Genomic DNA, 20,041 nt, shown 5'->3' on the forward strand with positions numbered 1-20,041 from the left:
CAGCGAAAGGGTTGGGTCACCTCCTCTACTCTACCCTGCGCGAAGCGATGGGATACCTGAGAAAGCCCGCTCTCCCAAAGTATCCTTTACCACGCCAACCAAGAGACGAAAAAGAAAAAAAGAAAAACTGTTTATTATGGTCAACAGCACAAATGGGAACCGGTACTAGTCCACTCCTGGACTGGGTCTACAACACCCAGGGTTGTGCAAATTTCCATCCTCCTTCCGACGGCGGCCTCTGCCTTGGGAGGGAGGATCCGCTGACCAATGATGTCTAGGAAGCAAATCTCCCTGGCTGGACTATGATGGGGATGATCTTTAGTCAGTAGGAAGACCTATGTGGTTCATGAAGCCTTGGCTTTTCGACGTTGAGTCCCCCAAAGGAGGGTGGAGATGGATAATGTGGTGGATCCCAGAATACCAAAGAACATGAGCAGTGAGAAGGAGCCCTGTGAATAACAGACCAAAAAAACTTCACACAGGGTTACACCAAGGGCTTACAACCTAACACCCAGTTCTTTCCTAGCATACCTGTCCCCTCACCCAGGGCAATTCTCTTATAGTTTCCTTCTCTAGGTGATTTGCATCAGCTCCTGGTCTTATGGCTCTTCTTTCAGAGAGGTACTTACTCTATGCATTTCTCTTATCCCTAATTAGAAGACCTAATTCCTCACCTGGCGCATACACTTGTAGCCATGGAAGCCTTCAGCACAAACACACTGCAAGCGACCTGGACCATCAGGTGCACAAGATCCATTCTCAGGACACATTTCTGGGAGCCAGAGAAAAACAGAGAACATCACTGGATTTCATTAGGTATGTTTCCCAAATATCTCCTTCAACTTAGATTCTCTCAACTGTTTCTAGGTCAAAGGTAGCGAGGAAAGATTACAGATAATCAGAACATTGTCATCATCATCATAAAATTATTTTAAAAATATTAACAAAAGGTTAAGACCTTTTCTCTCCGAGGGGTTAAAGCTTCAGAAACCCAAACAAAAGAAACTTAAGCAACTTTACTGTCTTTCTGATCTAAATCGGAGAATACAAGAGAGGAAGGGCAGTTTCTGGAGGGGTGGAGGTGAGACAACATACCTGGGTCCCCAGTGCTGTTGCAAAGGTTCCTTTGTTCTTGGCAGGTTTGGTTGTTTATATAAGAAGTGATAGTTTTCCAAGCATTAATACCTCCAGGACAGTTGACATCTTGTGGCAGTATCCTGAACACAACACAGGCAGTCACAATATGCAGCCTGAAGTTGCTGAGTTCACAGCACTGCCTCTCTTTGGTTCTCTCCCACACCCCACACCTCTTACTCACAGAGTCTGGAGCTGGGTAAAGCCACGGAAGGTGTTGGCCAAGTCACCCTGGAGGGAGTTTGCCTGCAGGTCTCTGCAAAGCACACACTGTTAGCACTGTGCTCTAGGAAAGCACCTTACTTCCATTCACACATGAATGTGTGTGACTGGTAATCCAGTGTGTTTCTGGACTGGTAATCCAGTTCTCATTCTGAGTTGTCCAAATGTAGACAATATTTAAACATCCTTTTAGGAGTCCATCCTCAAAGACTTTCCCATCAACCCTTTGCCATAATCACCTTTTGGGAAGGATAATTAACGACTTACATGATGATAGCAGTACGCGCCTGAGGAAAGTATGGACCGGGGTCCTTCAGAGAGCAGTTCTGGAGATCCAGCCTGAGGAAATAGGTAATCAGCAAAACTGTGTGTCTCTCCCCTTCATCCAAGGTAAGCTAATACAACCCCCTTATCAGCTAATATTAATTGAACACAGCTGTGTCGCGGCCACAACCTAGGTACTCTGGTAGATGTTTTAATCCTGCATTGTCCAATTAAGTCACCACTAGCAACATGCAGCTACTTAATTTAAATTTAAAAAATTCAGTCTTTCATTTGCACTAGCCACATTTCAAGTGTTCAGTAACCACTAAGGTGGTTAGTGGCTACTGTATTGGAAGGTACCGATACAGAACATTTTCATTGTGGCAGAAAGTTCCACCGGACAGTACCATTCTTATCAGTATATCTATGCATCTGTGCATATATTGAAAGAAATTTGTTTCTTGTCAGGATTAGTGAAACTCACTCACATTGTAATATTATGATTCTCAGATCCACAAAAGGCCATCATATGGGAAAAAAATTCAAGTCACATAAATGAAAGTTTTTTCCAAGTGCATTTCCTACCACAGATTGGATGGATGTAAACTACTGGATATTAAGGTCCATGCCACACTATTTTTTATTCAGTATCTATTGCTGTCTGTTCCTTTATTCTACAAATATTTACTGAGTGCCTACTAACTGCAAAATTTCGGAGAATTAAAAATAACATTCAGTATCTTAGCTTGCAAGTGGCTTACAATGTAGTAGGGGAACAAGACCATCACCAAAAATAAAAACAACATTAAATTAAAATATGAACAGTATATAAAATTAATTTGAGTGGTACAGACACTAAGAATTAGAGGAAATAAAAAATAAAAAGAAATTACTCTGGTTTTTAGTAGTAGGGAACATTCACAAAAGATGTTGGAATTAAAGGACAGATATGTTTTAATTTGGTGGAGGAAGGCAATTTTAGGTAAAGAGAGAGGTTTGAACAAAGAAAGAAAGGCGGAATGCTTTTGGAGGTAGGAGAGTCTGGCTGCTGCCAGACCCTCATGAAGGGTTTGGGTGGACAAATAATTGAAAGTAATGCTGAAAAGGTGGGTTGGGCCAGTCTATGGTAGTTTCTGGTTTGAACTTTATCCTAGGACAACAGACAATTATAAGTCTAATTTTAAAGCCAGAGAGTAATAAGGGAAAAAAATTGGTTTTCATAAAGTTTAATATAAAGAAGTATTTAGGCAGATGAGGGAAAGAGAAGAATGGAAGCAAGACATGAGACATTTTGAGTCTGAAGTGAGGGTGCTCTGAAAGAGGAAATGTTTAACAGGAACCTAGAGGTACCCACATGTATCTGGAGCTTGGAGAGAGGTCAAAGGAAACTAAAAGAGATCTAGTTTTGGGAGACACCTGCATAATGGTTGAAGCCATAAGAGGTGGATTCTCAAGAGTGTAAGAGGAAAACAATGCAGAGACTAATCTGCATAAGGGGACAAGAAGAGAAATTTGCATCAAAGACAAACATGAATTAATGAGAAGGGGAAGAAAACCATATTCCATAGTGTCCTTCAGGCCAAAGGAGTCATTTCATGCAGACACACAGTAAATAAGCCAAAGAGTTGACAATAAACAAAAGAAACAAGCTTAAAAAAATGCTAAAAATTATGACTTTTATGCATTTCAACCAGGAAGAACCACAGGGTTGTTTACTTAGCCAAAAATGCTATAACAGATTAAAAAGTCTGAGACTCATGGTTTAGATGCCTCCAAAACAGGCACGAATATTTATCTCAAAAGCCAATCAGGCAAGCCTTGAAGAATTTGGTTTGGGAACTCTTTTCCAGTATCCAGGGATGTCTTCTCCTCCCTCACCCCAGGATGGTGCCCTTCCTATTCAGGCAGCAGCGGGCGTGCAGCATTAGGTCTGATGTCTGCTTACAATAAAGAGCCACTTCTGACAAATTTTGCACACTCCCTGGACACTGGATGCATATCTGCAGAAGAAAGAAAACTGTTAGGACTCCAGAAAGAAAAGCCAAGAAACAAACAAGGATCAAAAGTTAACTGCCAGTACACTCTCCAGAAATCCTCTAACACAGGGCATGGACGTGTCCTACCTTTATGTCAGGTTTACTAGAAGACGCATTTCTTCCCCTTGGAACCAGGCGCCAAAACAGCGCACCAGAGAATTTCTGTACCAGATCTTGTCCAGGGAAGGACCTCATCTTTGAGAATCACTATTCGGACATACATATTATGCCCTCTCCAATGACTTCTCAATCTGCCAGCCCCGATTTGGCGGGTGTAAAAGGACTGCAGGTACACAAAGAACTCATCAAGCATTACAGAAAGTACAGTCCTGCCAACGCACGATATACGGCATTCGTACGCTGTTAAGCTTGCAGAATGGCCAGAGGTCTCGTTTGTAGAAAGAACGACTTAAAGTTATTCAACGATTTTAAGGTGCAAGGAGGTCAAATTTAGAAGGTCTTTGGACGTCGGCAAGGAGAAGGCGCTGCGAGACAGCGGCCTGAGTACTCGGAGTGGGAGCTGTATGGGCTACGTCTAGGGAGGCCCCAGGGACGAAATCGGGGCTGCGCGGAAGCAGAGGAGTGGGGAGAGCCGAGGGCCGGCAAGCAACTCTGTTTCAACCCAACCTTTAATTTGCTTCAGTACCTCGGGTAGCGCCAAAGCCCTTTCCACGCTCAGAACGAGGAGTAGGGCTGCAGCCCAGGGCACCACGGTCAAAGGACTGTCGAGCCCGCGAAGGGCCATTTTCCGCTCCCTCTGTCCTTCTTGGCTGATCGCGAGACTTGCGCGTGTGGCCCCGCCTCCCACCGTGTCACGCCCTCGCCGGGGCGTGGCCTAGTCTGCCAGGCTAGTCCGTTGGGCCCGTCGGTCCGGGGAGGGCTAGGGGACGCTGCTAGTCGCGGAGGTCAGCGCTCTTCTCTATGTGCCCCAGTCCTCGTTCGCGGGGGACTGACCACCCCCTTCTCCTTTTCCCCCTTAAGCGAAGGCCTCCCCGTCACTGCTCCCTCAGCCCCGTGTTCCTTGCGCTTGGAGCCGGAGTCGCGTATCCGTAGCGGCTGGGGGTTAATCCATTTGCCCTCAGTAAACATGGCGGCGCGGCGACGTGGGCGGGCAGGGGGCGGGACCCCGCTGTCACCCGGTTTGGCGCTGCGGGGCCGGCTCTCAGGCGGCTGCCGGACCCACGTGTGGAGACCCGGCAGGTGGGCCGGACTGGGGCGGGCCGACAGGGGGTGGGCCGGAGCACAGAGGCTCGGGAGAGTGGCGTCAGGGTGGGAAGGGACGAGGAGGGGAGGGGAGGGGAGGAGCGGAGAGGTGAAGGGCGGAATGGGCCGGCCCCTAGAGTGGGGGCCCGGGAAGATCGGAGGTGCCGGCGACGAGGTGGTAGTAGTCCTGCCGCCTCGCGTGTGGAGGGAAGGAGAGAAGCCAGGAAATAAAGAGGGTAAGGGTGATGGAGGAGCGAAGGGCGAAGGGCAAACCCTGTCGGGAAGGGACGAGCCGGAGCACCCTGTCTCCTTCAGCTCAGTCCTGAAACCACGTGGCGTCCTGTGTTCTGGCGAGGAGGTAGGGGCGGGATAGATGCTTCCCTAACTCCTCATTTCTTTGCCTTCCCAGAAAAAGGGAGCGATGCAGATTTCGGGAAGAACCACGGGACCGTCTTAGCCTTGGCTGGGCCACGGAAGTAAGGGAAAGACGAGCGCTGTCCCGTGGTGGCCCGGCGCCCTGACCGAAGGGCGCCAAGCGAGCCCCGTGCCGGGAGGGACTGAGTGTTGGCTTTGGTTAGGGTTAGAAGAAGCTCATCAAAGCTAACCAAAGCTCGTCTTCAGTAGCCTGGCTTCCCTTCCACCTACCCCCAGGTGTCTGGAATCTCCTGAAAGGATTTACCTTCAGAGGGCTGGCACATTTTCTAAGGCTTTAGTAGTTACTAGCATTTTAATGAGAGCCCCTAAAGCCTTTCAGAGCTTGAGGAATTCCAGGCACAAAGACAGATTTTTTTTTTTTAGTAATTTCCTTGGGAGCTATGCAATTTTTTTAAATTAATTTATTTTATTTTATTTACTTTTGGCTGCATTGGGTCTTTGTTGCTGCGCGCAGGCTTTCTCTAGTTGCGGAGAGCAGGGGCCTCTCATTGCAGTGGCTTCTCTTATTGCGGAGCACGGGCTGTAGGCACACGGGCTTCAGTAGTTGTGGCGCGTGGGCTCGGTAGTTGTGGCTCGTGGGCTCTAGAGCACAGGCTCAGTAGTTGTGGTGCACGGGCTTCGTGGCTCCGTGGCACGTGGGATCTTATTGGCCTAGGGCTCGAACCCGCATCCCCTGCATTGGCAGGCGGATTCTTAACCACTGCGCCGCCAGGGAAGTCCACAAAGATGGATTTTGAAGGCATCTTTTTGGGAAGGTTTATCCTTCAGTGGCACCTTTGCCTTTTGCAGGAGTCAAAGCAATTCACTTTGTGACCAAAGTGAGAGTGGAGTTAGGGTGGTGAAGGATGATTCTTTTTCTTGTCTGTGTGTATCTTGGACTTTTTAAAAGAGTCCCACAGCCCGCTGTTTGTGCTCTGTGTGTTAGAGTTTTAGTGAAACAAGTTATCTCTTACTTTTGGCTCCCCTCTTATGCAAATCCATGGGGTTTAGATCAGTGTACGGTTGTTGCTGTGTTGCTGTTGTGGTTGTTTGGCCACGCCACACGGCATGTGGGATCTTAGTTCCCCGACCTGGGATCCAACCCATGCCCCCTGCAGTGGAAGCACAGAGTCTTACCACTGGACCACCAGGGAGGTCCCCACTGTAGCAGTTTTAGAAGGCCACTATCCTGTTCTTAGAATCATGTCTAATGAAGCCTTTGTTTCTGGGTCAGGTTTTTCCTGTCTTGCCTGGCTCTCTCTTCAGCCATCCAAGAGAGTTCTCTGTATCTCATGCAAATAGAATCCACAGGAACCCTGCCAGCTTACCCCAGCAGTAGAGGGTCTCCATTTCTGTACATCTGTTTTCCTGTCTATACTTGGACCTTTTTCCTTTCTCCAACCACCTGCCTAGCCGTATCATTAACGCTTTACCTCTACACAGTGTTATGTGCACACAGCAGGCATCTTTTCTCCCCTTAGTCTCTGGTAGTTCCCTTCACCACTTTCACAGTAATAAAAACTTGCCAAAGAGGAGTGAGAAAACTCAAGGTGTTGCAATGCACAAGGGCCCAGGGCCTCTTTAGGTTCAACCCGAGTGGCCTGTTGGGAACATTGTTCTGGGGACTAACATTTGTGACTCAGTAGAACATGTGATTCAAGAGTTGCCAACTCTGATTTCCTCTCCATTGGCTCCAGGAGGTTCAGAGTGCAGGACTGGTTTGCATGAGGTCATATCTCGCCAGCCAGGCAACATCTGTCCAAGAACGCAGTGTAGGAGAGCCGAAGACAGCTAGGCTGATCTTTCTCCTAGTGGACAAGGACAAAAGACATAGTTTATATTCATCTCTCTCTAGATTAGTTGAAATTTAATCTTTGCTTCAGGAGTGACTGACAGCAATTAACACTCTGCTCCAGCCCTTGTTCTGGGAGCAGTGAAGGAGGGGCTCCTGGTGAATTAGCTGTCATACCTACTGACAGCATTGTTTTTTCTCCCTTGTTTTATATCATGCTGTATAACCCTAGGGAACTAGAGAGTGTCATATAAAGTACAGAACCTGAGACATGGTGTTTTGAAAGTGGTAGGTATGGTTACTTATTTATTATTGTTAACGTTTATAAAGTACATAACACACTGCTGGATTATATGACAGGTGTTCAAAAAATGTTAACTAACATCGTGTTAGGTTATCTAAATTCATGGGCCTCAGTGTGTTTGTTGGTAAATGAGGGAGTTGCAATAGTGATCTCTTAAGATTCCTTTAAGTTTTGACATACTGTGATTTGGTCCTTGTTCTGAGGATAATGTAGGTATATTCTTTGAGGATTAGTATTTCTTGTGCAGGAGTTAGAAAAGCAACTTTCCCATCTCTCAGCAACTCTTTTCTAGTTCCCCCTTGCACACAGTGCCAAGTGTGACTTACAGTGAAAGCCTAATCCATCTAAGAATGCTATTGAATGTGAGCTCCCTGCTCCCCATTCTGGAGCCTCTAGGGCCGAGCTGGAGTTTGGGGGCTGTAGGGTGATAGGGCCATTTGGTCCACAGCGATTGGTTCCCTGAAGGGTCCAGAACAAATAGCTGCTGAGCTTCCCTCTACTCCCAGTTCCTCACCTCACCTCAGCCACTTACAGACCAGATCCTCAGCCTCTGCCCAGCTGCAGACACACAGCTTCTCCAGGCAGCTTTGATTCAGAGCAGGGATTGCTTCTTGAGGTGGGTGTCTGCGCCCGAGGGAAGGACCACGTTCCCTGACTTTCTCTTGCCCGCAGCTCCCTGGCTGCTTTGCTTGTTTCCAAAGTGCCCCTGTAATTGTAACTGTGAAACCCTGGCTCCAGCATGTTGCCGTCTCACTTTTTTTGTTGTTGTTGTTGTTGTTGTTTTGTTTTGCGGTATGTGGGCCTCTCACTGCCGCCGCCCCTCCCGCTGTGGAGCACAGGCTCCGGATGCGCAGGCCCAGCGGCCATGGCTCACGGGCCCAGCCGCTCCGCGGCACGTGGGATCCTCCCGGACCGGGGCACGAACCCGTGTCCCCTGCATCGGCAGGCGGACTCTCAACCACTGCGCCACCAGGGAGGCCCCTGTCTCACTTTTGAAAGGCACCACTCTTCCTGGATCTCCTACTGACTGTGGTGTCATAGGTGGAGGAGCTGAGAGGTGGGTGGCCGGCCTTATTAAGTAGTGTTGGGAGAACAGAGTGGTTGGCCTGGGGTTGCCTGAAATGGAATTTGGCGCTGCCGTGGAGGTGGCCTCCCCGGTGATCAGTGTTGAGAAGGGCTGCTGTTCGGACGGTGACACTGAGGGTCACGGGGGTGCAGGTACTGAGGCTGGGAGAGTGGAGGAGGCCATGCTGTCATTCGTCTCTGTTTCTTCCTCCCGGCTGGCTTGTGGCGCCAGGCTGGGCTCTGCTGGCTTAGTACATTGTAATGACTGGGTCTGTGCCTGCAGGTGGGGGCAGGGAATTCTGAGAAGAACCATGGGCTAGAGTTGGTTTTTCTTTCACTGCTAGGGTGGAGACCTAAGAAGGTTCTTAAGTTTCACAGCTGTGCACACCCAAAAAGGACTTGGCCAAGTAGTTGTCTCCTGGCCATCTCAGTCTGCTGCTTCCTCCCTCCCCTCTCTGCCCTACCAAACCCATATCAGTATCTCCACACCTTCAAGGGCTGCCACGGAGCTGGCTGGCCCAAATCTGATGGGTGTGGGATGCACAGGCCCAAGGGTGGGTGGCCATGAAGGCAGGGTAGGCCTGACTAAGAGCCGCTTTCTTTGCAGCTCACCCGGACAATGTCACTTGATGGTGGAGGAGGACGGTGAGACGGTGGCTGGGAGTCAGATTGTAGCCACTTGCCTGCCACTGCCCAGCCAAGGGGCAGCCCAGAGCCCAGGAGCAGCAAGTGGCTGCAGGTCACAGACACAGAGAGGGTATGAGTGTGGCGGTGAGCACCTCCGCTCCCCTCCCCCCAGCCTCAGACACCAACATGGTCACATCCACCTTCTCCCTGGTGGACTATGTGGTCTTTGTCCTGCTGCTGGTCCTCTCCCTTGCCATTGGGCTCTACCATGCCTATCGTGGCTGGGGGCGACATACCATCGGCCAGTTGCTGTTGGCGGACCGCAAAATGGGCTGCTTTCCTGTGGCGCTGTCCTTGCTGGCCACCTTCCAGTCAGCCGTGGCCATCCTGGGTGTGCCGTCCGAGATCTACCGATTTGGGACACAGTATTGGTTCCTGGGCTGCTCCTATTTCCTGGGGCTGCTGATCCCAGCACATGTCTTCATCCCAATCTTCTACCGCCTGCATCTCACCAGTGCCTACGAGGTAGGTAGGGAGGAGCACATAGGACCCCCAGAGTCAGGGGTGGAGAGGAGGAACAGGGCACCTAGGGATCTGGGCCCCTGGATCTCCTTTGCCTGATGAGAGTGACAGGGAATACATTGTGTGTTTATAAGTTCTCTCTGGTTGAAGTTGGGCGGGGTGGGAGTTGGGGGAGAAGAAGGGTGCTGTGCTGAGTGGGGCCCAGAGTGGATACGAGTTGGATATTTCCTCTGCTCCTAGGTTTCTTGAGGGAAGTTTTGTGTGAATTGTTGGGGGTGGAGTGGAGAGAAGTACCTTTTTATAAAAAAAAAAATCTACTCCTACCTAGTACCTGGAGCTCCGGTTCAATAAAGCTGTGCGGGTTTGTGGGACCGTGACCTTCATCTTCCAGATGGTAAGTGGAATGAGGATAGAAATTGAGCCTGATGCATGGTAGGGGGAACTGGACTTAGGCTTGCTGAGGCAGCTGGAGCCTTCCTTGCTCTCAGACTAGCAAGATTGAAATTCCTGCTAGCCCCCAGAGGCATCCTGCTTCCCATTCCTTCCAGTTCCGGCGCAGATACTATGGTGGCAGCAAGCCAAACTTTGGAAGAAGGGAGAGGGGGGTGAGCCTAGGTGAAGGGAGGCCATTGGGATATTGGAGCTGAGGTCCATCTTTCCTCCTCTCTCTGCCCACCCTCATTTCCTCTTCCCCTCACATTCTCTTTTCCATACCCGACAGGTAATCTACATGGGGGTTGTCCTCTATGCACCATCACTGGCCCTCAATGCAGGTGAGGAGTCACAGCCCCTGACTCCCAGCCACAGCAGGCTGGGAAGAACCTTTGGGAGGGGCAGGTAGAGGAGAGTGTGCAGAAAAGAATCCAACCTTGACCAGGGTATTATTTCACTGCCTGGGCCCTTGGCTGGTCTCTACTAGAGGTGGAAAGCTAATCAAACATTACCAGGCCCCATCTGAATTGGTTAATCAACACCTTTTGGTGGAGCTTTGCAAACTTTTTTTTTCCGTTGTGGTAAATGATTTATAGCATCCTTAATGACTAAATGCTTCATATCTTACCAAGCCTTCTCTGGCTTCTCTGCTGGGAAACCCTCCTCGGGAGACAGGAATGTGACTTTTATCTGTTTACAGTGACTGGCTTTGATCTCTGGCTGTCAGTGCTGACCCTAGGCATTGTCTGTACCGTCTACACTGCTCTGGTAAGCGCAGTTAGTCTTAGGGGAGGGAGAAGAGGTGAAATTGGGAGGGAGATGGGAGGAAAGGGAAAAGATGGCATAAGATCAATAGGTGGGTGGTAGATGAGATAAGAATATAGGTGAGGAGAGGGCATGACCTTCTAGGGTGCTGTGAAATGGGATGTAGGAGATGGGATGGGCTTATGGTGGGGGGTGGGGGATGAAGGTGGGGGTGGGCTGGGAGTGACGTCGGCAGAATCTCAGCAGCTATACACCGCTGGCGGCTGTCTGGTGCCCTCGCTGGTGGTGTGGCTTCGTAGACAGCTGTGGCAGGTGTGCTGTCTTTTCCCTGCAGGGTGGACTGAAGGCAGTCATCTGGACAGATGTGTTCCAGACCCTGGTGATGTTCCTAGGGCAGCTGGTGGTTATCATTGTGGGGTCGGCCAAGGTGGGCGGTTTGGGGCACGTGTGGGATGTGGCTTCCCAGCATGGCCTTATCTCTGGAATCGAGTAAGTACACCCCTTCCCCGGCTGGGGTCTATAGTGCCTGACAGCTGAGCCCATCTAGAGCCTGCGCTTAGGGCTGTAGTAAGCAGAGGGCAAGCTGTGGAAGTTGAAGTGCAGCACTGAGGCCAGTGGGAGGCTGGCACTGTGGAGATGGGTGAGCACAGCGTTCTGGCCGGTGGTTGAGTGTCAGGATGTTTTTAGCACCTGGGATGAGGCTATGGTTGGAGGGATGGAGCCACCCCCTCCCCACCCAACCTGCTGCCCTGTCTTGAGTCCAGCTTCGCCCTGGCAGCCATCTCTCTGCCCTGCCCCCTGTTGTAGGAGGGCGGGGAAGGCTGAGTCTCTGGGGCAACAGTGACATGTTGGTGTCTCTGGCAGGCTGGATCCGGACCCTTTTGTGCGGCACACTTTCTGGACGCTGGCCTTCGGGGGTGTCTTCATGATGCTCTCCTTGTATGGAGTGAACCAGGCTCAGGTGCAGCGCTACCTCAGTTCCCGCACGGAGAAGGCTGCAGTGCTGTGAGTGCAGGGCCAGGAAGACCGGGGAGCACAGGCTGGGGGAAGTGTGGGCCCCGGCTCCACTGAGGCAGTTGGGATGGGACAGGATGTTGGAGCACATGCGCACCCATTGGGCAGGACGTGGAGTTGCTTTCTGGGGCTTGGGGACGTGCCTGCTAGCACCGTCTCCCTGCTTGGCACTGGTCTCTTTTGCAGCTCCTGCTACGCCGTCTTCCCTTGCCAGCAGGTGGTCCTCTGCATGGGCTGCCTCATTGGCCTGGTCATGTTCGCCTACTACCAGGAGTATCCCATGAGCACCCAGCAGACTCAAGCAGCCCCTGACCAGGTGAGAAGGCCTCCCTGACGCCCCTCCTGGACCCCCCCAAGGGGAGTGTCTGGGTGGCTGCAGGAGGGACTCCCACCCTGGGTGGGAAATGGATGGAAGGTCCTTCTTGTTCTGGAAATCTGCAATCCAGCATGTGAGGATCCCAGCCCCCAGCTAATCACAGTGCCCACCCTACTGAGGCGGGGACCTACCTTCACTGACTCACCGCTCTGCACCACCTGCTCTGTGGGGAGCCTCCCGACAGCCTCATTTTACAGAGGAGAGAAGGACGCACAGCGGGGCGGCCAGCATGCTCAAGCCACACCACTCGCTGGGGCAGAGCTGGGCTGTGGGCTGCGTCCTTCTCTCTCCAGAGCCTGCTTTCTCTCCACTTACTGTGGGCTTGCCCTCAGTGCCTGGCCCCCTTGCTAGCGCGCAGTCTCCAGACGCTGCCTGACACAAGCAGGGGCGGGCGGCGTGCCCTGGGGCGGCTTCTCTGAGGGGAGCTGTGCGTTTCTGCTCCGCCTGCAGTTCGTCCTGTACTTCGTGATGGATCTCCTGAGAGGCCTGCCAGGCCTGCCTGGGCTCTTTGTTGCCTGCCTCTTCAGTGGCTCCCTAAGGTACACTCTGACCTTTTCCATCAGGCTTGACACAGCTGTTCCCTCCTTGGCACAAGGTGATGGGTGGAGCGGGGGTCCCTCTGAGTCTCTCATTGTGTTCGTTCTTGTGTGAATGACAAGGGGCAGCTCATCTGTGTGGGACAGAGTGTATCCTCTCCTGGGAGAGTCCCCTTTTTGGTGAAGGATTCTTTTATGATACCAGGAATTGATCTACTTGAACCAAACCTGTACCCCACTCAGAGAAGGCCAGGTGTCCCTGCCTCCCAGGCCTCTTCCTCTTCTGCCAACTGTCAGGATGGTGTTTGGGCTGCACACGTCCTTGCCTGCCTTCAGGGTGCTAGTCCCTCAGTGGGGTCCCTTGTTTTGCGTTTCTCAGCTTCTGGACTTGTCTTTCTCTTTCTTCTTTCAGCACCATATCCTCTGCTTTCAATTCACTGGCAACTGTTACAATGGAAGACTTGATTCGACCCTGGTTCCCTCATTTCTCTGAAGTCCGGGCCACCATGCTTTCCAGAATCATCGGTGGGATTATGCTTCCTCATCTCTTCAGCCTTGTTCTTTCTAAGACACACCCTAAGAACTGTTGTCCATCTGCTTTGAAGCACCAGTTTTAGCCTGGGCTCAGCACTTGCCCAATGAAGCACCAACCTTGTTTACATGTCAGGGAATTTCCTGGGGAGGTCTCTGAGTCACATAAGAGTGAGGACGGGGTGGGAGAGACCTGGAGGTGGGGCCTGAGGTAATGTGCCCTGTTTCCAGGGACACAGAGGTAGTAGTTGGGCTGGGGAAGGAGCTTTGCTCTGCTTTTCCCTGTTTTATTGTGTTAACTCACATCTGCTTGTTTCCTCCTTTCTTTTTCCCCAGCCTTTGGCTATGGGCTGCTTTGTCTGGGAATGGCCTATATTTCCTCCCAGATGGGACCTGTGCTGCAGGTAATGACTATGGAGGGAAGAAAGCAATTTTTAAGGGAGAAAAGGAGCTGATTGAAACCAGAAATTGAAGAAGACAGCTATTGTGAAAGGAATGACATAGGGGCAGGTGTCAGAGATTCCCCTTTGATGAGCTCCCTTTAGCTGTGAACAGAGTCTCAAGTAGCCAGAAGCCCCAGGGTCATTGTTGGCTGAGAGATATCTAAGGATCGGCCTCAGGAGAAGCCTGAGCACATTCCCTTAACCATTTCTGCCCTCTGGAATCCTGCGTTCTGATGATTCCAGGTAGAACAGATGGACAGATCTGACAGGTAGGGCTCTGAGGCAGTGGTGGTAGCGGTGCCACGCTGGTGAGACTGGGGATCTCTGAGCCTGAGTGTTCTTTGCTTTGTCTCAACCCTGTCCTCCGCAGGCAGCAATCAGCATCTTCGGTATGGTTGGGGGCCCGCTGCTCGGACTCTTCTGCCTTGGGATGTTCTTTCCTTGTGCCAATCCTCCTGTGAGTGACCCATCTGGCTCCACGGTCATGTGCGGGGGTGGACCTGGGGAACGACTTGGCAGCGCTCTCGCCGTGACTGCTGGGAACTTACGCGAAGGTTTGGTGGGGCTGGCATTGAGACAAGAGAGTGTGCCGTTTCTCTGGGCAGGGTGCCATCGTGGGCCTGTTGGCTGGACTGATCATGGCCTTCTGGATCGGCATTGGGAGCACAGTGAGCAGCCTGGGCTCTGGCAGAGCGCCCACTCCCTCTAATGGGTCCAGCTTTTCCCTGCCCAGCAATCTGACTGCTGTCACCATGGCCACACTGATGCCCTCGACTACTATCTCCAAGTGAGTCAGAGCTCACTCTCTTTCTCCTTGCGGAGAACAGCTCATTTCTGAGGGGTTTTCCAGGGACCTTGCTAAGGGATGGCCACCAGAGGACTTGGGCCAGCTGTCGGGTGTTGGGTCCCAGGATTCTAGGACCGTGTAGGAGGGTGGAGCCAGGTGCCTGTGGAATGCCTGTCACTGAATTGCTAATTGTCCTCACCCTCTGCTCTCCCCAGACCCACAGGGCTACAGCGGCTCTATTCCCTGTCGTATTTATGGTACAGCGCTCACAACTCCACCACGGTCATTGTGGTGGGCCTGGCTGTCAGTCTGCTCAGTGGTGAGGGGCTGTGGCATGGGGGCACAGGGAAACAAGGACCAGCTGAGGGAGGACACTCAGGGGTCTGGAGTCTGGAGCTCAGGGAATCCTGGGCTCCTGGGTGCCTGGAACAGTCACGCTTCTTGGTGGAGCTCAAGGAGGTGGGCGGGGACTGGGGGTTTAGAGTCCTGAGAGAAGGGGGTGAGCAGGGGGCTGCGGGAGTGACCTGGTTACACAGTAGGAGCCTCAGGAGCGCTTTGTCTTCAGGCGGAATGCGGGGCCGGACCCTGAACCCTCGGACCATTTACCCAGTGTTGCCGAAACTCGTTGCCCTCCTGCCCATGTCCTGTCAGAAGCGACTTCACTGCAGAACCCACAGCCAGGTAGCACGTCTGTTGTCAGATCGCCCCTCCCTTCCCTCTCAGGCTACTGCCGGGCCTCCTGGGTTCCTGTGCCTCCCTTTTCTTTCTCCTCCCAGCCCCCCTTTCTCTGCTGATCGGCCTGAGCTGGACTGTCCCGCAGCAGCTGCCTGGCTCCTTCCCACAGGGGAGCGGGGGCTTGGTGGGCAGAAGGGTCTCGGCCCGAGAGGCCGCAGCTGCTGGCCTTTCGTCTCCGTCCTCCCAGCCCCGTGCTCATCCCCGGGCCTGCTCCTCGTTGGCCTCCTTTCTAGCCAGGATCAAAGCAGGGTCACCTTTGCTGCAAGAGAAAGGGGAGGTTCCTTCACCTCCCTTTGCCTCACGTTCACCCCACCCACTCCCTTTGCTCTGTGTTCCCCAGGATCTCTCTGTGGACACGGCTGTGTTTCCGGAGAAGGTGAGCAACGGGATGCTGAGGGGCAGCAGAGACAAGGAGGCCGTGGATGTGCCTGAGGAAGGCCCAGCCCACCAGGGGATCAGCCCCACCTTCATCGTTCAGGAGACCTCACTGTGATCTGGACTCGGGACCCAGCCCCAGAGACCACCCTGTGACACAGGAATGAGTTCCTTGGTGATCCTCAGGGGTGGTCAAGGACTGGATGACCTCGCCCGCACCACAGGGCCTTGTTCTTGGGAGTTTGTGCTGCAGTAGAAGCTGTCATGTCACGGGAGGTGTGAGAGTAGGACAGGGTTTTTCCTTGTTCCTTGCCAGTCTGTTCTCTAGAGAACCAGGCTTGCAGAGGGTAGGATTTTGCCAGAGAAAGGGATAGAGGTGAATCCTCTGACAAAAGGATAATGGCTTCTAATTCCGCATCATCAGGCTCCTTTGAAGTGAATAGAAATAGCAGTGCTGGACCCACTTTGTCAAGATTGACCATCTCCCCGTAAAACTCAGCTGCGTCGGCCAGCTGTTGCTTCCCTCGCAGTCCCCTTGGAGCACACGTTCTGTCAGCCACAGAGGGCCCCTGTGGCACTACTTTCAGGTTGTCTGTGATACCCAGGCCCCTCTCATTATCTGTCTACCTCCATTCTTGAGAGGGAGGTTTTGGTGTCCCTGAGAGGTGTCTCGGAGCATACAGGTATATTCATCTCCCTTGTGTAGAGTAGGGAAGCGTTCCCTTTTCCTCGCTGCCCCACCCCCCACCTCTGTAATGGGTACTTGGAGACGGGGAAAGTGTTAATTTAAGAAACTAGGGCATGACCAGGTCCACTGTGGAGCGTGCCATCCGCCTGACTCCTGAGCCACGCCACCCTAGTGGCATTTGGTCATTCATGCTGTTTCCTTTTGGAGTTTCTTCCCCACATTTCTTTGTTCCTAGGGAGTAAAAACTGCTATTGGGCTAGAATTTGGGCTTCTGTACTGTCTGCACCTGCTCTTGTCCACCTTAGTGCTATCCCTGGCAAAGATAAAGAGCCCCTCTTCCCATGCACAGGTCTTCCTCTGCTGAGGAGAGAGGCACAGGGGACCAGTGATGGCTTGGTGAGGTTTCTGGTCTCTGTGGCTGATGTGTCTACAGGGGGTAGCATTGTGCTTATGGGGTGGAAGATGCACACTTTCCCTCTGCTGCTTCTCTTCCCCTGTGGCTCAGTCTGTTCCCTGTCCCACCCACCATGTCCTCGACCAGTACAGTCACTGCTGCTCTGGGGATGTTCCCTTTGGGGCAGGAGGAAGAATGCTGCTGTTTGGCTTTTAAAAATAGAACATTCGAGGTGGATTTTAATGGTCTTGTGAAGAACACTTTGCTCCTGTCCACCCACACCTGGTCTCTAGCTCTGCTTGGCCCCATCCAACTGCCCAGAAGCAGCTCTGGGAAAGCTCTCCAGGCCCCTCAGCAGAGACTTAGTCCCACACACAGCCATGGCCAGTCCCAGAAAATGCCAGGTTGACTCTGCCCTGAGGTCTGCCCTCCTCTTGACAGCCCCCCACCTTGGGGCTGAGGGCCACTGCTCAGCCCACATCCCCACCCCAGCCAGCTGCTAGAGTTGTAGACCTAGCCGGGCTCTCATTTATTCATTCTTCAACATATTTATCCATCACCCACTTCATTCAAGGGCCTTACCTTGGCTGCCATCTTAGAGCTAAGGAAATGACTGTGCCACCGTTGGCCTTTGAGTTGCCCCTTTTTGTCTCAAATTCTTGCATTTTGGCTATATTTACATAGAAAAAGGGGAGACCCTACAGGACTCAGAACTTACAAGAATTATATTTAAGGGGAATGGTAAAAAACATTCATTCTCCATATAATTCAAACTCTGTAACAGAACATAGATGTTCCTTTGTCTCTAACGCAGTAACTTTTATCTTCATGCAGAGTTTTAAAAGTACCATTTAATGATTGAGGGTGGAGTCCAATGGACAGACCTGGGTTCAAATACTGACTTCAGTTACTTCATCTATTAGGTGTGAATGTCACAGTTAAAGATTCAAAATTATATTGTGTGTAAAGGACTGATGCATTCCTTAAATGCCAGTTATTGTGATAATTATTGTAGTTTTCAAAGCACTTTTCATGTGCTACCTAATTTTATACTTCGGGAGAGAAGTACGTTCCATATCATCTGCATATTTAATGTATAAGGTAACTGGATTGCTTGCCTAGTGAAGGGTTGAAGCAGAGCTAGAACCCGGGTCTGTGACTCCCATTAGCCCACCAAAGTCACATCTCTTGCCTGGAAGCAGTGTCCTTTTTGATAGGGTGCTCACACAGGTGACAGGGTCTCTCCTGAGATAGCAGTCCAGAGAACAACGATGTACTAAATGGGGTGCTACTGTACCATCGTTCTAGAATCTTTCTAAGTCAGTGGCCTTCAAACCTTTCTTGAGACCCACAGTAAGAATGTATTTCACAGCATGACCCAGTATACTGATATATTGCGTTGTGTTACTAAAACATTTCATGAAAAAGTGTCTGTGGGTATAGCTAATATTTCTGGAGCTCTCCTTTTTCCTTCCCTCCTTGAATAATTCAGTCCTTAAGCCATTATGTGGAGCAGAGCAAGGTAGGCACTCATGCTGGGGGCTAGGTGTCAGAGCACAAGTGAAAGGAGGGAGGCCATGCACAGGAGTGGCCCAGCTTGAATGCCAGAGCCCAAGCTGGATGAGGAGAGTGTCCATGGGGGTCGGGAGCCTGGTGTGGGGTTGGAGAAAGAGAAAGGAGCCCTCACAGGAGAAAAGACGTGCGGGTTGTCAGCTGGAGTGAGTGAGGTGGGAGCCTAAGAGGGGGGGCAGCTTGACGTGGGGTGTCAGCATGAGGAGTGCATCCACAAGGTAGGTGGCTCAGCATGGCTTGTCCGAGCCAGTGTGTGTGTGTGTGAAGGCGGCGGGACTTCCCTGGCAGTCCAGAGGTTTAGATTCCGTGCTTCCAAGGCAGGGGATGCAGGTTCGATCCCTAGTCGGGGAACTAAGATCCTACATGCTGTGCGGCCAAAAAAAAAAAGAATGAAGAAGGCATCTACAGGTGCGAGCAACACATGCAAGCAGCTCACCCTGGGCTGTTAGAGTGCGAGTGCAGTGAGGAGGGCATCTATACAGGAGGAAGATCTGTCATCAGGTGGCAGTCCAAGTAGGGTGAGGGGGTCACTTGCCATAGAGGCAGCCAGTGGTGGGGAGATGAAGACGTCCACACAGGGGCCAGCCCATTACAGTCTCAGAGCCAGAGTAGGATGAGGAGGGCATATATGTGAGAGTGTTGGGGCTTTGACTGCATGCTGAGAGATTAATCAAATAAGTATATTAGGAATAACCTGAGCCACGTTTCTCACTAGTGGAGAAGGGTGTTACATGCATGGAAAGGGAGAAAGCAAGAATGAACTCTGTGGTGGTGGATCGGAGAAAGGGATATTCGCATGTGTTCATGGTTTTCAACAGATCTACGTAAATATAGAAATAAACAGGGAGGGAAGTAGCTCTGTCCACTGAGGGTTTGGGAGCAGAAGTGTGATAGCAATAAGTGTTTTGTGCCTAGATCTTGGATTCTAAATACCACTTTCCACTAAAACAACAACAAAAACCCAAGGCTTCTTGGAGAAATAGTTGATTCTAGGGCTGGGACCAAAGTACAAGATAGGCCTGGAACATCTTGTACCAGAAAGCAAAGAACTTATCAAGGAAAGATAAGATCATATCAAAGGACACAGAAGTTAGCTTGAAGGGACTCTCACTAGCCAAATCTGGAACATTCTGAGCATTAAAATAATAGTAATGGATTATAAGCTATTGAATGAAAAAAGGAAATCATGAATTCATCCTGATAAAAGTAGTAAGTTGGAAATTAGATAAGGTATGGTATATTTATATAGTTTCAAATACTTCTCTCTGCACAAAATACTTAATTACAAGGGAAAAACAACTGTAGTGGAGAAGCCTGGCAGACACCATCTTAAGTGATCAAAATAAACATCATCTGTAATGGGATAAATCAGTCATGCATCACCTGATAAGATGCAAAGGGAAGAACATGTAATTACTTCTGTGATTCTCTTGTCAGAAATGTATAACCTGAATCTAATCATAAGAAAACATCAGACAAAATAAAATTGAGAGACATTCTATAAAATAACTGGCTTGTAATTATTGGGACCATAGCTGAAAATTAAATAGGATCTGAGTATTAGATGGAAGTAACATTAACTTCCTGACTTTGATGCTTCTGTTGTGGTTATGTAGGATAATGTTCTTGTTAGTAGGAAATACACAACTTCATGTATGATCTACTGATGTGTTGCAATCCGCTAAAAACACTGTAGTGCTAGGCTTCCTTCCCAGCTTTCAGACAGGGAATGGGTTTCTTTCCCACTTCCCACCACCAATGGTCCCAGAATTCCAAGGCCTCCATGCATTTTCTATTTTCCTAAAGCGGT

At 50.8% G+C, this 20,041-nt stretch overlaps 2 protein-coding genes across 5 annotated transcripts; one reads left to right on the forward strand and one right to left on the reverse strand.

Annotated features, from left to right (window-relative positions):
* Nucleotides 1–113: 113 nt before the first annotated feature.
* On the reverse strand, nucleotides 114–4,724 carry ATRAID (all-trans retinoic acid induced differentiation factor). Of its 2 annotated transcripts, none has more exons than XM_067703456.1 (7): nucleotides 4,303–4,724; nucleotides 3,499–3,620; nucleotides 1,624–1,695; nucleotides 1,319–1,390; nucleotides 1,096–1,217; nucleotides 675–772; nucleotides 114–449 (listed from the first exon to the last, which is right to left on the reverse strand). In XM_067703456.1, exons 1-7 carry the CDS (start codon nucleotides 4,399–4,401, stop codon nucleotides 345–347), a joined length of 690 nt encoding a protein of 229 aa, XP_067559557.1. In that variant the 5' UTR covers nucleotides 4,402–4,724; the 3' UTR covers nucleotides 114–344. The 2 variants fall into 2 exon arrangements, with proteins under 2 accessions (XP_067559557.1, XP_067559558.1); XM_067703457.1 differs by lacking the exon at nucleotides 4,303–4,724 and adding an exon at nucleotides 3,744–4,202.
* Nucleotides 4,725–4,737: 13 nt separating this feature from the next.
* On the forward strand, nucleotides 4,738–19,740 carry SLC5A6 (solute carrier family 5 member 6). 3 transcript variants are annotated; one of them, XM_067703445.1, is made up of 17 exons: nucleotides 4,738–4,856; nucleotides 5,269–5,335; nucleotides 9,042–9,586; nucleotides 9,912–9,977; nucleotides 10,305–10,356; nucleotides 10,716–10,783; nucleotides 11,115–11,269; nucleotides 11,645–11,785; nucleotides 11,981–12,110; nucleotides 12,621–12,709; nucleotides 13,119–13,231; nucleotides 13,574–13,641; nucleotides 14,051–14,137; nucleotides 14,286–14,467; nucleotides 14,683–14,786; nucleotides 15,033–15,148; nucleotides 15,543–19,740. In XM_067703445.1, the coding sequence occupies exons 3-17, from the start codon at nucleotides 9,194–9,196 to the stop codon at nucleotides 15,693–15,695; spliced, it is 1,917 nt and encodes a 638-aa protein (XP_067559546.1). In that variant the 5' UTR covers nucleotides 4,738–4,856; nucleotides 5,269–5,335; nucleotides 9,042–9,193; the 3' UTR covers nucleotides 15,696–19,740. The 3 variants fall into 3 exon arrangements, with proteins under 3 accessions (XP_067559546.1, XP_067559547.1, XP_067559545.1); XM_067703444.1 differs by lacking the exon at nucleotides 4,738–4,856 and adding an exon at nucleotides 4,938–5,095; XM_067703446.1 differs by lacking the exons at nucleotides 4,738–4,856; nucleotides 5,269–5,335 and adding an exon at nucleotides 4,937–5,095.
* The last annotated feature ends 301 nt before the right edge of the window (nucleotides 19,741–20,041 follow it).

This window comes from Pseudorca crassidens, chromosome 14 (genome assembly GCF_039906515.1).
Source record: "Pseudorca crassidens isolate mPseCra1 chromosome 14, mPseCra1.hap1, whole genome shotgun sequence".
In the NCBI taxonomy this organism is placed as follows: Eukaryota; Metazoa; Chordata; class Mammalia; order Artiodactyla; family Delphinidae; genus Pseudorca; species Pseudorca crassidens.

Excerpts from the sequence above, each read along its gene's own strand:
- ATRAID (XM_067703457.1), bottom strand. The coding sequence starts at position 3,851 with ATGAGGTCCTTCCCTGGACAAGATCTGGTACAGAAATTCTCTGGTGCG. Across the intron at positions 1,696-3,498 it reads AGGAAGGGCACCATCCTGGG|GCTGGATCTCCAGAACTGCT; the intron begins GTGAGGGAGGAG and ends CTATTTCCTCAG. Across the intron at positions 773-1,095 it reads CAACAGCACTGGGGACCCAG|AAATGTGTCCTGAGAATGGA; the intron begins GTATGTTGTCTC and ends TCTGGCTCCCAG.
- SLC5A6 (XM_067703445.1), top strand. The coding sequence starts at position 9,194 with ATGAGTGTGGCGGTGAGCACCTCCGCTCCCCTCCCCCCAGCCTCAGAC. Across the intron at positions 9,978-10,304 it reads TGACCTTCATCTTCCAGATG|GTAATCTACATGGGGGTTGT; the intron begins GTAAGTGGAATG and ends CATACCCGACAG. Across the intron at positions 10,784-11,114 it reads GTACCGTCTACACTGCTCTG|GGTGGACTGAAGGCAGTCAT; the intron begins GTAAGCGCAGTT and ends TTTTCCCTGCAG.